Genomic DNA, 16,549 nt, shown 5'->3' on the forward strand with positions numbered 1-16,549 from the left:
GCCGAACACGTAATTGACTTTCGACCTGGCGTATTCTAACACGTTTTGGTAGCGTTCGATAGCCCGCGGGAGATCAACTGGAGAATTGATAGCATCCTCAACGTTGGAAACGAATTGTGTCTGAGCGTCGTAAGCAGTTCCCTTACCGATGATGTTGGAACGCGTCATCGACTGCGCACCCAACAGCGCCCACACGTACGTTCGAATTGAGTCGTTCAAGCGTATTGTACCAGCACGAGTGAATCCTTTCGATGTTTTTGAGATCATTTTAGTCCAGGCTGTGGCTGCATCAGGACTGGTTTGCTTTATACAGCTGACATGGATCTTTTCATTCGTTGTGGGCCCTGTAAATGTATGACGGTGTGGGTTGTATGAACCATCTTTAGAACCGGCATAATATTTTCCGGACCTGTAGAAGTACACGAGAACTATACCGAGACCATGGTTCACACCAGGAAGGCGAAAGTCTTTATTCGTTGGAATCTCAAACTCCCCACAAATACGTTCATAAGCGCGTCTATCATAGGGGTTATTCGTCATACTCCACGCTTTATCTTGGGGAAGAGGAGCACTTATTTCCTTCAATATTCGTCTCGTTTGATAATAAATATGAAACAAAATAACCGCCTTACTCAGTTCGTCTATACCGTAGTCTGGTTTCACACCCGACCCTGTCGTCGCACACCACACAGCAAAGTTTAGTTGGTTCTGCCAAAACTGCATTGGGTTTTGATTCCAGTTTACCACCGCCTGCGCGTTATTAACGGACACGACATACTTTTCAAAGATATCAATAAAGGTTGTTTTAAACCCCGTACCATCTGCATTCACCACGATTTTCAAGTGTGCTAAATCCATATTATAATATATAAATTATATAATATAATATGTATATAACACTTCCAGGAATAACGAGCGGTGAGGCCGTTCAGCTGACGCAAGCGATCGATAACACGTCAGGTCAACTCGAAGTCGCACTCTGCGATATCACCTACCTACCACAATGGACTAACATTAATATCAGCAACAATAAGCTGTTCGTCAGTGGAACTCGCAGTCAGATAACTGACGGTTACTACAGCGTGTGCTCTCTAAACGACGAGGTCTTCAAACCCCTGGGAGCCGAACTCAAGATGAACGACTCAAACGGCACAGTGGTGTTAATCAACAACGGAAGAACCTCCTTGAGGCTCGGCCGACCATTAGCGAGGATACTCGGTATGTCTCCTGACGAGATAAAACCAACAACAATCGTCACAGGCACGAAGTTACCCGACCTAGTACCGTACCGAGAGCTGTACATTCATCTCAGTCAGGTGAGCACAACGTATAACATTCAAGGAGGTCACCCTTCCACTATATTGAGAGCAGTGCCGGTGAAAACTGAGAAATTCAACGACGGTAGAACCGAGTCATTTTCACCACGGCAGTATAAGAGATTAACCCAGGGCAACATACCTGAGCTGACAATATCGGTGTTAGATATAAATCATAATCCTGTAAATATAGGATACCTCAGCTTAACGCTTCACGTAACATGACCAGCGCACAAGGGCCCGGAGTGAAAAAATGCGTCAATATCGGGATCTCCGACCTCGGAGACACACGCGGTTTCGACGCTCCCGGAGTAGATGGTAAATCGTATGCCTTGCAACTAAAAAACAACATTTACAAACGCGTTGAAATCCCCTCCGGTGGAGCCCTAAGTGATATGATAGATACCACAGGGGCAACAGCCAACACTAAGTACGCCCTCGTCAACACCGGTGATGACAACTGGAGAATATACCCATCATTCGGAGGTAAACTGTTCGACTTAGACGATGTTGAGAGCACTACCGTCGTCAAAAACAAACCATATATGCTCGTCTTCACCGAAGATGACAAGTGGGTGTTGTTACCTGATAACAAATGGTTTCTCAATATTAGACTCGTCTCCCCTTACGTGTTCACGGATAACAAAGACAACCACCTAAACAAAGTCGTGAACAATGGAACCCTGCTCGTGGCTTACATCCCAACTCAGAGACGTAGCATAGTCGTCAGCCCAGTCAACACTATAGCAGCCCACATGCTATCGAGTAAACCAGCCATACAAAACGTGAAATTGCAGTTGGTGTCTGAATTCGAAGGTGTGGTCAAGATACTAGAGAGTCTACCGGCAAACTCAACATTGTTCATCAAAGTCTACCTAGGGGAACCATCGGGGAATGATGTTGAGATCGTGAAGGGGATCAAACTCGGGTGGGTGAAACGACACCAGTTTCAAGTTTGCAACGTTTACGTGCGGGTGGGTGTCGACTCCAAGACCAGTCTGCAGGGGGTCAACGTGATCGTGGAAAACAAGATATCACTAATCAATATCTTCCTGCCTGACAACATACACTTCATGGGTATCAAGTTAACCCCTGAATTATTATCAGAAAACCAGTTGGAAATTATATCATAATAGTATAATAATGACCAGTCATCATCCCAACACTACACTTAACGACCTGGGAGATACAGAGGGATTCGATCAGCCTGGTGAGGAAGATGAATTATACATCCTGCACTTCAAAGACAACGTGTACAGACCGGTGCCGTTACCAGATTTTAAAAAACCTAAATGGCTGATCAACTTAACACCCACCTCACCTTATATCACAATAGACGAAAATAATTGGATCACTAAGATTAGGAACAACGGTATCTGGGCCGGGGATTTCATTCCGGAGAGGGGATTATCGCACAGACAATCTGATGGTTACGACAAAAAAGGGTTATCAACTTTCTTTGAAAATAAATTAACATTTAGTAATCCTGAAATAATAACCCCCCCTTTCACACTCATCATAGAAGTCTTCTTTACGGATTCATTCGATGGAGACCCCCCAATAGTACACCAAATTTTACCCGGGGTGTCAATACGCTGGGATTACACAAACGATTATTGTCGTATTGTTATACAACAGGATACCACGGGTCCTATAAACCACTTAATAAGCCTCAGTGGGGTTTTTATTAGAATAGGATATTTTATTAGCCTCTCACCTATTACCCTGACTACTAATCTAGAACTTATAGGCTTCAAATACATTGATAGATTTTTAACTGAACCCCAATTAAAATATCTTTCAAAATATATATTATAGGATGGGTCTGTACCCAGTCGTAGAGGAAGTAGCTAAGACGTTAGAAACCGTAGATGGGTTCCGCTTGAGGCAGTTATGTGATGTAAAACGTCAACTAGAACAAGACCGTGACACGCGGAAAGCACTATGTAAAAAATATAATAGAGCTTTCAATATCGTGGATGGGGCTGACACTACCCTTATGGCAACCAGCATGGGACTAGGGGCGGCAGGCGTTGGGTTGTTAACCACCATCGTGGCTGCACCTATAGTGCTAGGTATTGAAATAACGGCTGGGGTGACAGGGTTGGTAGGGTTGGCGCTTAAGTTAGTATCACGCAGACTTAATCGTAAGGTATTGAAACACGACGAGATCAGGGTTCTGGCCGAAGCAAAGCTGAACACAGTGTGTGAGCGAATTTCCACGGCACTCTCTGACAGTAAGATCTCAGAAGAGGAGTTTAGTTCAATCCTCTCTGAACTCAAAAAATATAACGGAATGAAACAAGATATTCGATCCAAGTCTCGTAAGTCTGCTATCAGCGAGGATGAGAAAAAAAAGTACATAGCACAGGGAATACAAAAAGCCCAGCAAGCCTTTATTATGAATACCAAAGAGATCGTAGGCGGTTCACGTTAAACTGTTTCATCGATATAAACATGACATAACCGTAAGCGAGCCACCGATCCTATATGGTCGGTCAAAACTTACAACATAGATAAAGTGGATATGAAAGCCGACGAACCTAACTTGTACTACTTGAGGGATGGGCCGGGTAGGGGATTTGTAAGAGAAGAATTATTGATCGTACCGTACGGCACAGTGTTACCGCCTGCCAAGTCACGGTAAACGTGATGGCGTGGCTTTGTAGTAGGGGCAATAATAGCAAGAGCTAATGGTCCCACCAAAGCCTCATTTAGTAAATGAGGCTTTTTAGAGGGGGTTTTTGAAAAGTGTTTTCGGACTGTCATTCCCTATACTACTCAACCTGATGGAGAAAGTAAAACAACTTGATGGAGAAGATAAAACAGCCTGATGGAGAAAGTAAAACTTGATGGAGAAGGTAAAACAACCTGATGGACAAAAGTAAAACAGCCTCATGGAAAAGGCAAAACAATCTGATGGAGAAAGTAGAACAACTTGATGGAGAAGGTAAAACATGATGGAGAAGGTAAAACATGATGGAGAAGGTACAAAAACCCGAAAAGAAGGAAAACAAAATGGAGAGGGCAGAACAACCTGACGGAGAAGGTAAAGGAACTTGGCAGAGAAGATAAAACGACATGATGGAGAAGGTAAAACAACATGATGAAGAAGGTAAAACAACATGATGAAGAAGGAAAAACAACATGACAGAGAAGATAAACCAACCTGAAAAAAAAGGTAAAACAACATGATAAGATATGGGAAAAACATGGTAGAGAGAGTAAAACCCACATGATTGAGAAAGTAAAACAACCTGACAACCTGTATAGTTCACCTCTGACAAAGAAGGTAAAATACCAAGAAGGAGAAGGTAAAACAATATCATGGAGGTGAAACATGAGAAGATTCATCAAGATGGGAAAGGTAAGACCTTATGGAGAATTTGAAACCCAGGTGAGTGAGTTTAGTTTTATGCTGCACCCATCAACATTTCAGCATAGTCGTCTTTTGTGGCAAGGGTTGCTGAAGACCTAGTCTACCCGGGATCTTCACAGGTGTAAGCCAAAGGAGAACCCAGGAGGACAGTTTTATGTTACTTATAAACTTGCACCGGCCCATAATGCAGTACAGTATTCAGTTAACTCGACGATCAGCCTTGGGACAACCTTGGGGCAAATGCTCTTGATGTCATGCATTTAAGTTTGTCATCTGATGAATTGAAACAGAGGTTTTCAAAATTCCAAGTAGAACAGGAAAAAAATGAGAATTTTTGCTAGCTAGACATCAAGGACATATAATCTGAAAGACTTCAGTATACATTTCGTAGTCACAAGGACAGATAATCAGAATGTCTTAAATGGTTAATCACCTTGTCAACACCACCAGAATATCTTCTCCTCTGCATAGCTCACCTCTCTTTTGTGACTTGTCCAGGTCCACGTAGGAGTCGGAGTCCTTCTCCTCCTGAGCCACCTCCAGCTTGTGGGAGTTGAGCATCAGCTGCAGGAAATCCCGCCGACTCTGGTGGAGTGAGTGAGTGAGTGGGTGGGTGAGTGGGTCATTGGGTGAGTGAGTCAGTGAGTTTTTGTAGTCCTTTGAGTCAATTACAACCAGAGTTCACCGAGCCTGATTTAATCTCACTTTGTGAAGATGAAGCATTCTTTAGTTTTAAGATAAACTTCAGCAACAAATCAGTTACTCAAACATTTTGTTAGTCATCAAAGTCTTACAATGTTTTGTTCTCTTCTGTCAGAAATGGCCTTTAGCACTGTCTTTGTGAAGAACTGTCGACAAGCAGCATCAAGCACTTTGAAACCAATGGATTCCAACCATTTGCTCAGGAAGGGCAACAACGCTGCAACAGCAGAGGGTTTTTTTTATACCTCAGCTGCAGTAGAACAATGTCTATAAGCTTCACAGAAGTAACTGATCCTGTGGATATATTCCATTATTCGTCATCAGAAGTTTAATAATCAAGAGTGAAAGACGCACATTCATGGCCACCCCTACCCTTCCTTCCATCGTTGAGACTTACTACATAGTATAAAAGTGACCATAATTTTCACTGTTCTTTGTGAAATCTTCCGAGCGTTGAGTATGAAGGGATTTTCAGGGTCTGACTGACAGTCAGCATCAATTCCAAATGCGGTGGAGGCGATGACATCCAGGGAATACAGACCAAATATGCTGGAAGAAAACACAGTCACTTGTAAGGGGCATAGCTATCATTGTAAAAACATGCCTAGGCTTACACACGATTGTTGTCAAAATTGTTGGACAAGCCTTCAATACTATCTAGACATGGAGCATTGCAACCTATCAGGCTTACATGAAAAACATGATCACACTAAAGCAACTAAGATCTTACACTGAGCATGAACAATGAAGCACAATACTGGGCAAGATGGTTGATCACTCCACACCAATGTTAGTGAGGCCTTCCATCGAGCATGAACAATTCCCCACAACATAGGGCAAAATGTTTGATCACCCCACACCAATGTCACTACCGTGTATGAGGTACCTGCAGACACCATCTCCCTGGATCCACCCTTTGATGCTCAACCAATGCTGATTCACTTCACTTACTCTTTCATTTTGATTGTTTTTGTGCCACCTTCTGTTGTTTTCCACAGATTAGTCACCAGAGAAGCCATGCACTTCTGTATCAGTGGTATCATCTGTCAACATATATTCCTTCAATCAGTCAATCCTCCATTTAATCATTCCAGTTTAATTCCTTCCATAATATCATCCAGGTCAGAGATCCAGGCCATGGATTCAGAGCAGGGATTCAATGCAAGACTCCAGGTCAAGGATCATGGGCAAGGCATACAGGGCAGGGATCCAGGGCAAGGATTCAGAACAGGATTCCTGGACAAGGGTTGAGGGCTGGGGTTCGATACAGGGATCCCGGGCAAGGGTCGAGGACAGGGATCCAATGCAGAGATCCAGAGCAAGGATCTACACACCATAAGGTCAGATCAACAATGTTTGAATTAAAAAATGAGGGCATGTGATATCTCCTTACCTCCCTCATTCTGCCTCCTGTGAAGGTTGGACTCAGGACACCTCGGATGAACTTCCAGTGATCGTCAGTCAATAAAACAAGGGAATCCTTAATCAGGGGATCTCGTGGAAAGTTGATGTGATTCTGAAAGAATTTCACTCGTTATATTCAAACATTTTCGCATAAAACTGAGCATCAAGAGAAACGTTATGAATGCACACTATCATGTCACTATTGAATGAGATTGGAGCAATACAAAACAGTTTGAAAGGGACTTTACATCTGTCGTTTCTGTGTTCTACTACTTGTTTGCAGGAAAGGTAGAGAGGGGGCACTTGCAATATACATTGTCAGATCCAAAGGCTAATCTATGAGATGTGGAGGAGAGCTTTAAAAACACCAGCCTAGAGTGGAAGGTTCAGAGCTGGAATACACTGCCAATTCCTAAGGCTTGTGTAGGTGGAGGGCAGGAGACATTCGGTTAAAGGTCACATGCAACCAAACATCAAACATAATTAAAACACAATTATCACATATTCATGACATATTATACACATTGCTATAATAAACAAATAAACAAAATTATAAGCGTACAATCGCAATTCAAAGGTGCAATATTTTATACTTAGGCTTACTTCCGTTGAAACGAAGCCCTCGGCAGGCCGAACCCAGTCATAGCGGGTAGGTGTGCACTCAAGTGTAACGACGACTACCGATTGGCTGGTTCATTTGTTGATATGCTGAGGGGTCATTGTGTGTACAGAAAGATGATCTGTTTGATGAGCATTTTAGAAGTATGCCCAGTCACAAGAAAGTAAAATTCTTTATGGATAACAACTTCTTTTATTGTACTTGATGCCTTGTTTCAGTATGGATTCATACACTAGAAGAAGTTGTTATCCATAAAGAATGTATATACAGCTGTTGGGTATTGTAAACACATGTCCTGTGAATTTGCGTTCAATCCAATCAAAAATCATCTCAGTAGAGATGGTGAACTACTGCATGGGTGGAATCTGTCATTCGTCCAAGTATAAAGCAGGACTTAAAACTGACAAGAGTTTGCACCAGTTTACGTCAGATCCAGTCATCCGAGAAAAATGGATGTAGTTTGTATGCAATCCACAGACATAAAAACATGTCATGTGTATCACACTTGCCTAAATGCATGATGTGGGAGAGACAGGACTCGGGTGCACGAGTCATAAATTACTTTATTTTGTTTATGGCGTATAGCCTGGTGTTAAGTTCAAATTGGATGTGGTCAGTGATTGAAGCTGTGTATTGCATGTTGTCTTTAGCAGACAGGCGGGTAGACATATAGGTGTCAATAAACCAGACATTGAGCTTTCTCTGTGACAGAGGCTGCTTACCACAATCAGCAAGTGTTTTGTTTATGTAACAAGTATGTTATTTACTTGTTTGTGTACACAACCAAGATTACACTACTGCACACGACCTCATACTCCGGTCATGGATACTGTTTCAAGCTATTCACCTATTCACTGCGCATGCATTATGGGCGCAGCGCAGCACAGCTGTTGAAATTTAGTGAATATCGTTTGAACTCCGATTTCGCGGGCTTTTTTCATCGCGTTTATAGGTTGATAGGTTTTAGGCATGCTAAAAGGTATCAGAATCTGCAAAGTTGTGTTTTAGGTTGCATGTGACCTTTAAAGTAGAGAGTTCAGAGTTGTATGTAATACACTGTCAGTTCCCAAGACTCGTGTAGGTGGATCGGCAGTATGTTATTTGTTGATGCGTCATATTTGAATATGATTTTACACGAACTAGACTTCAGTGCCAGACATGTTTATTTTACCATTGTTTGTTTCAAGCTCTTTGATTGGCTTTTATAGTGTAGCCAGTACTCGGTCTAACAGGCATATAACTGAAGCCAGGCGGTATTAAATATCTTCTGACAGGCGGGAGATCTTGTAAAACACCAGGTTGGACCACTGTGTGTGCAGGTTGTAGAGAAAGTATTGCTGGAACCTTCGAGACTACTATCCCAAACTTTCATTTCAGTTTCATTTTCTGTCGTCCAGAACTAGGTGTTGTTGTCTGTACTGTAAGGCTGCATAAAAAAGTAAATGTTTCTCGGGCACATTTTTTTTCAAAAGTGACAAGGGTGGTAGGACTTTTAAATTTTTGATAGAAAAAAGGGGACGAGGGAGAAACATATTACTATATGTTCTGTCAGAAATACAGCTTGGAAAGCACGTGTTAAAAAGTTGTAGATTCATCCACACTCACTCTTACAGACAAATGGATGATCGGCACGCGGTCGAAGAAACGCTTCACATTTTTTATTCAGCCCAACAGATGAGCTTACTAGACCCAATATGGGAGATCTTCCCACTGGTATCTGAGTCAGTATATACATATTACTCACCCGACGATTTACGAATGATGCAAATTCCTTCACTGTGATCTGTTTGATCATGTCAATATCAGCAATGAGGTATATAGGTTTTCGCATATGGTAGAGACTGAAATGAAATGAATCTAGACTATTGTGCATACCAAGCAAAAACATTGTGAGCAAGATCAACATAACAAATGGGACTCTCATACACACACCACATAGGTTAACATGCAGTCAGGATGACACACAAAGTGTTACTTTTTGTAGTATTGGAATTCCGAATAAAATATTACTTGCATTTCCATGGCAACAAGTTTCTGTCTGACTGAATTTGATGGTAGAGCTCCTTTCTGGGGCAGAACTTTAAAACCAATCAATACTCTCCTTCCACTTTATTATTTACATGCCAAAACATCTGACATAATCATACCTATTTGACATATTCAGGTAGAGTATTTTGCCATTGTGGGATATTGATGACTTTGTCGTCTTGTTGTTGAAAGTTTGTAACTTATGAAACGTTGAAAGTGCTACTTACCCTACAACCTTGCCATATTCCTCAAGTATCTGTTGATCATACTTCGGAACAGATCCCTAAAATGGTAAGTAAATTGTTTAGAATCATACACATTGATTTGATTCAAATGGACATGTCAACCAAATGTACAAAAGCCTATCTTCATTCAGTCATAGAAATCTGACTACAATGGTCAACTAAACGCACGACTGGTCATGATAAAATGTCTTTCTGCAGATACTTTTAAATTTTCTGTAATTTTCATTATGCTCTTCCAGAAAGGAATTTCATATTGTCAGAATGTTATGGTCTGAATGTCACAATGTATTCAGTGGACTCCAATTTAAGTTGTCATAAACGTTGTGGTCTGAGTTTACTCGTCAAATAGCACGTTGTTTTTGTTGTGCCTTTGAAGCTGTAGCTGAATAGCTAAACAAGAATCTGAAAATGAAAAAAAGATTTACAAAAACTTTATTGTTCCATCGAATTGTAAGAAAAGTTGTTATGTTGTGAGGAATCCAAAGTTTCTTCAACGTAAATTTGCAACAATGTTACATTGTGATATCTCATTAGACAATGATGTACCGCATCTGGGACAGCCATTGTGTCAGTGAGTTCTTTGTGTGGATTCTTTGCATCTTGGATTCCCCGTGTTCTTTGTATCTGGGATTCAATGTTTTTTCACACCTGGGATTAACTTTTATCTTTGCATCTAGAATTCACAGTGTTCTGTACCACGGGGATTCATTATGTTCCTTACATCTGGGATTCACTGTATTTTTTTACAACTGGGATTCGTTATGTGTTCTTTGCATCTGGGATTCAATGTCTTTTTTACATCTGAGATTCGTTGCATTCTTTACATCTGGGATTCAATGAGTTTTTTTTATCTGAGATTAATTGTGCTTTTTGCATTTTGGAGTCACTGTGTTATTTACATATGGAATTCAATGTGTTCTTTACATCTGGATTCATTGTGTTCTTTTTCATCTGGGATTGAACTGGGATATTCTTATATGTAAAAGTTGATACTGCTGTGCAATTAAGTAGATTAAGATTGTAATTTTCACTTCTGAAATACGAAAAAAGGTTCTTTTTTACATTTTCCCTTCAATTTATACAGTTGATATGGGAAGTGTGAAATATCTGTTAAACTAAGTTTGGCCTAACTACAATTCCACCATGGCTTTATGCAAATTAGTGGGCGATAATATTATATTACAAATGACACTTTTTAAATGCCTATTATGCAGTTAGACTTAGCTTCATTAAAAATGCTGACGTAAACAGTAATAACTTTCAAGCTGAAACTATTAAGGATGTAGCTATCATGGCGTCTAACTATCACTATAAAAAGAAACATGTAGGAGGGCTCATCTCAAAAGCAAAACCATGACGCGTGTAGCAGACGATGTTTGGGACCAGGCTTGGAGATAGTGATATCACCTAATAAATGATAATCCCTTAGGGTAATTAAACTGTACAAGTACTCAGCATGTCATAACAATTGTCAAATAGTATCCAGTCCTGTTGATCTTTGGGTGGTCATGCCACCCATATATTTTGAGACATTTGATACAATGCTTTTCTATGGTTATCAGTTCTTTCCTATTTCCGACAGTACATTAGTGTTTATATCATGGTATTTAAATGGCCTTGCACCTGCTAACCATGACAAGTATGCCATATCAAAAGCTACAGTGAGATAGGTTTTCAAACAGCTCATAAGACATTTAATACGATGCTTTTCTGTGGGTATCAGATATCATACTCTTTTACATATGTCAACATAACCTTTCTGCAAGAAAGAGAGGTATGATGTTAATCAGCAGATGACACATATTCATCACACATGAAACAGCAAAAGATATCTTTGAGATGACCCTTTGTGCCAGTAGTCAGCACATTTCATGCCAGGTGAACTGACAGTCCGTCAAACTAACTGCCATCTATAGTCTTGATCTATTGTTTTCCGCAGCTAGCCATTTTTTTTCTAAGTTTTGCCCGAGTTTACAATTAAACATGCTTTTCTGGATAACCTCTTATGCATCCCACTGAATGCCCAATTACGCTGTTTCCGACAGTAGTTCAGTGTCAATATCATGACACTTAAATGGCCTTGCACCTGTCTGGCACCTGCTGATCATGACAAGTATGTCATATCAAAAGCTACAGTGAGACAGGTTCTCAAACTGTTCACCTCCTTTCACAGACTAACAAAGCTGCAAAACAAAAGATGAAACTTACAGCTTTTTTCATTCCACTGAGTGCTCCAAATATTCCTGGATTTGGTCCAGGAATTCCCAGCTTCTTGAAGAACCCATGAGTTGAGGTGGCATACCTGGAACAGAAGTGTGAATACTGTGAGCCAGTGGTCTATGTAAGTGGAGTGCGTGAGTATACGGATTGTGTGTGTGAGTAAACTGTGTGAGTGAGTGGATTGTATGTGCGAGTGAACTGTGTGAGTGGACTGTGTTAGTGATTGGACAGTGTGAGTGAGTGGACTGTGTGACCGAGTGAGTAAACTGTGTGAGTGGACCGTGTTAGTGAGTGGACTGTGTTAGTGGACTGTGTTAGTGAATGGACTGTGTGAGTGAGTGCACTGTGAGTGTAGAGTGTTTATGAGTGGACTGTGAGTAGACCGTGTTAGTAAGTGGACTGTTATTGAATTATGTTAGTGAGTGGACCATGTTAGTGAGTGGATTGTGTGAGTTAGTGGACTGTGAGTGGACCGTGTTAGTGAGCGGACGAGTGGACTGAGTTAGTGAGTGGACTGTTTGAGTGGACTGTGTATATATTAAGGTATTCGTTGACATGACAACGGTTAATGGGGGTGACAATCACCATTTGAATTTTTGGACCTTCGTATACCAGCAGTTTTACTTGACAATTTGTGTGAAATTACGACTGATGCAGTGACGTGCAGATTGTCATGAGTGTCTTAACTTACCTGTACAGCAACACGGTCGCTCCGACCCCGCCAAGGAGCAGCTTGTAACCCGTTGGCAGTTCAACAACTAACTTATACCCTTCCCCTGCCTTCTCTTTTATAATGCCTACTGTCTCCGGCGACAACAACTTCTCCATCGTTGACCACAACCTGCCCACCGTTCACAACCTCCTTGAACTGTCCTAGGACGTAAACAATGGCAACGGTGAAAAGCGGCAAGACCCACGCTGATAGGAACCTTGTGTATAAAACGGCAATCGCTTCACCCTCGCTGATCAACGGCACATTAAATATGCATTCCGATTATACGATTATTTACAGACGTAAACCTAAATTCAGTCACACACTCATCGTGTGGTTTTAGTGTTTCAATACATTGCCCAATTCATTGGCTCGGTGAAATGATTTGCATGCCGCCATCGTATCTATGTATGTTCATGATGTCATTCTCTGGGTTGTCTGGTCCAACACATATTATACACAGACTTCCGGTACATAGCAGCAGTAGGGATAAGCGCTGCGTTAAAACAAAAGGAATAAATCAGAATTTCTGCACAACAACTAACCTCGTCTACGAGACAGATATTAACATTTTTCGAACAATGTCATAATGGTGATTCATTTCCTTTAGTGATTTCATCCCTATACTGAATAATGCATAATCATTAATCAGTAGTTGATGTCATGTGAAAAACTAGGTCAGTTTAATTAATCTGAATGAATAAGCCCAGAACCAGCCAGGCAGTGCCCGCTTGCTGTGGTCAAGGGCTGCAATTTTCAGATCTGCCGGGTTCCAAGGATTGTGAACAAAATAAGAGACTGAACCAGACGTTACTGACTCGTAAAATCGGGAAATTGCGGAATTATCTTCGACTCAGGTAGAGATGGAGACGATGTGATCTGATACACCGTCACTAGTACTTTGCTGTGCAGGTCCACCGTACACATTATGAATATTGTTTGTTTGATTCAGCAATATTCCACCTTTATGACGTCTGAGGATGAAGACTTTAATGGATAGACAACTTCTTTCTTGCAGTCCAAGTAGATAATCTGACATAGGTAAGAAAACAGGAATAAACGAAAAATAGATCAGGTTACAGATGGAATCTTTCATCCGTAACAGGAAAAGCAACAGTGGAAAACAAAACAACACGAATGTGTTGGCCGGACTAAACCTGACAAATACTTTTCAAGAGAGACATTGGTATGTCACAAGTATTAGCAAGAGATCTATACAGTTTCTCTTTATGAATTATGACAGGATTGAACACGCAATACAAAATTGATCCTTGGGAATTTCACAGCATCAGCACTTGCACATATACATACACAAACACATTCACGTGCACGTGCACACACACACACACACACACGCAAGAGTACACATACGCATATGTACACATACACACGAATACACACATATAATTACGCATGCACATACATACATACGCACTCATGCACATACAGGCGTGCATTCACAGACATATCTGTCATATCAAGCAGCTCATCATAAGCTCTCAGTTACCAGAACTGACAGTTACTCGTTTGCACCTCCATTTATAAACAACCGATAGCAAACAATACGAGATACTCAACATACATTAAGCAAATGCATGATTATATGAACAACGATGAACATAACTAGTACTGCAATAATGCTGCAGGAAGCCATGAAACAATCTTAAATATGTACTGGACATGTTATAAGTCGATACATGTGAGGTCAAATATGACGTATTCAGTGACTATTCACAGTATCATGTCACTTTATTGAAGTCTCCTCAGGACATGTTTTTGTAAGACCGTTAAAACAGCCAATTTTTACAGCGAACCTAAGCACTGATAACTAATGACAGTTTTGGTATCGCATGTGGGAAAGATGATAATCAGCATCAGTGAGTAGACAGGATCTTGACTGTGTTGCACTGATATGCCACAAGTCAGGTTGTGATCAAAGTTTGAGATTTTCACGATTGCCAGGTTTCTGTTTGTCAGAGCTCGTACGACAGAGCACGCTGCACGACGTGTTTGATAGGATTAAGAGTGTAGTGTTGCAATATACAAGTGCTTCGACTTATCAAATCATACTGATTAATATTTATGCATCCAGTTAAATGTCTAAAAATCATCGACTATTTATCATACTAAATTCCGCAATAGGACGGAACCCAGTAAACAGGAAACGAGACTATTCTGTAAGCAATATGTTTTGACATGTTAAGTAATAGGAAGCGAAATACTGGTCCAGTAGAAGGAAGTAATCCAGAAGTTATTAGTTTGACATCATGGAGTCAATATGTTCAAGAATATGACGTCAGTGCCATTTGAGAGTAAAATTAGAAGGTATAGCTAGATATATTAGCGATCAGCTGCCATCACATCACTCTGACTTTACGTTATGTTATTAATGGCTAGCGCTGTAAATGAGGTCTTCAGATTGCTACTTCAAAGTGTCAGTTAGCTGTTCATAGTTTAGAAATCAATGTATATTATGGGAAAGTTTAACATGTAGTACAGTTGTATCGCCTCATGTAGCTCCATACTGGAATTGATGTTCGGCAGCCCATGCACAGACGACTATCGAGATCCGCTTGCTTGAATAATGCATTTTAGCTGGTCCGCTTTTAACAGATATCTGTCATGTAGCAACAGTACTAATAACTCTGGCTTTAAACAACAAATAAGCTGTGTTACTGGGTCTTTAGCAACTTATACTTGTAATCGTAATCGGCGCTAGCGGATTCGTTTGTCAGCCTCGATGACGTATGTGATCGTAGATAGATGCTCATGATGTTGGTCACCGGATAGTCGGGTCGAGACTGGATTATTTACAGATCATATTGCTGGAATATTACCGCGAGTGCGCCGTTAAACTACAACCAGCCACAGATGCTAAAATTACCACGTGGGGACGAGATTCGTCTATCGGCATCTTCCGGGAACGACACGAGTGTTCTCGAGTGCTTATGGTTATGACTCGTTCTTTCGTTCGTTCATAGCTCAAAAAGCAGAACATGCATAGCGCAAATATTGTTTTATTTCATTTATGATATCGGCCGTGTAGATTATGGAACGTTTGAATATACTCTGCAAAATATAGTTCTATGAACAATGTATACGTGTCGAATACCAACATTTGGTAAATACAATAGCACATACAGCTACATAGCAAATCTAACAGAGCGATACACTTAATCTTCACGAACACTCTTCACAAATGAAGACGCATTTTTTTCAGTCACAACTACATCGTTCTTCATCCATTTAAGATATTGCAATATGTGATGAACACAAGATGTTGATTCTTCAATCATATTGTCGATGTGCCTCATATATTAAAGATGTAGCTAAGATACAATACTATGTATTGGGAAGGGGGGGGGGGGGGTGTGCAGCCTTCATTTTCACCCACCACAACCCACCAATCAACCAACCCACCAACCTACCCTACCATCAACCAACCACCCACATAACCAACTAACCACCTACCCACACCCATACACACCCACACATCCACACACGACTATGCCTGTGTAATGTTTTAGCTCACAGAGCCATCGGCTAATCATATTAGATATATTTGATAGGTGCACTAAATCTGACCATAGATCAAAACATTATAATATAACAATTCGGCTCATAAAGCAATGCAACAAATCTGCCCTCAGAAACCTCACTTCGGTGACTCTATTGGACAGATACATGTACTTGGCCCCAGAAAACCCTACATCCTCTTCACGAATACTTCGTCGCAAAGAACGATATGGTGATTTTGTTTCAGGCTCAACCTATTGAGCGTTACATGCAATCTATTGCACAGATACCTGGGTTCATAGAGCCTGGCAGTCAGTCTTCACGAATACCTCTTCCCGTAGAACGGTACAGTGATTTTGTTTCATGGACATCTCAGCCTACTGAGGGTTACATTTAATCTATTACACA

The 16,549-nt window shown here is 40.9% G+C and overlaps 1 protein-coding gene across 2 annotated transcripts in view; it reads right to left on the bottom strand.

Moving 5' to 3' along the window:
• The window catches only part of LOC137293668 (cytochrome P450 3A24-like), a 32,300-nt gene extending 19,495 nt beyond the window's left edge, over window positions 1–12,805 (bottom strand). For both annotated transcript variants that reach the window (XM_067824367.1, XM_067824358.1), the window contains exons 1-9: window positions 12,605–12,805; window positions 11,902–11,995; window positions 9,676–9,731; window positions 9,165–9,261; window positions 6,791–6,913; window positions 6,349–6,440; window positions 5,795–5,946; window positions 5,490–5,614; window positions 5,172–5,280 (exon numbers count right to left, since the gene is read on the bottom strand). In XM_067824367.1, coding sequence (XP_067680468.1) covers window positions 5,172–5,280; window positions 5,490–5,614; window positions 5,795–5,946; window positions 6,349–6,440; window positions 6,791–6,913; window positions 9,165–9,261; window positions 9,676–9,731; window positions 11,902–11,995; window positions 12,605–12,741 — 985 coding nt within the window. In that variant the 5' untranslated portion in view covers window positions 12,742–12,805. The remainder of the gene's footprint in view (window positions 1–5,171; window positions 5,281–5,489; window positions 5,615–5,794; window positions 5,947–6,348; window positions 6,441–6,790; window positions 6,914–9,164; window positions 9,262–9,675; window positions 9,732–11,901; window positions 11,996–12,604) is intronic.
• Between the last annotated feature and the right edge of the window lie 3,744 nt (window positions 12,806–16,549).

Source organism: Haliotis asinina, chromosome 1 (genome assembly GCF_037392515.1).
Source record: "Haliotis asinina isolate JCU_RB_2024 chromosome 1, JCU_Hal_asi_v2, whole genome shotgun sequence".
Lineage (NCBI taxonomy): Eukaryota > Metazoa > Mollusca > Gastropoda > Lepetellida > Haliotidae > Haliotis > Haliotis asinina.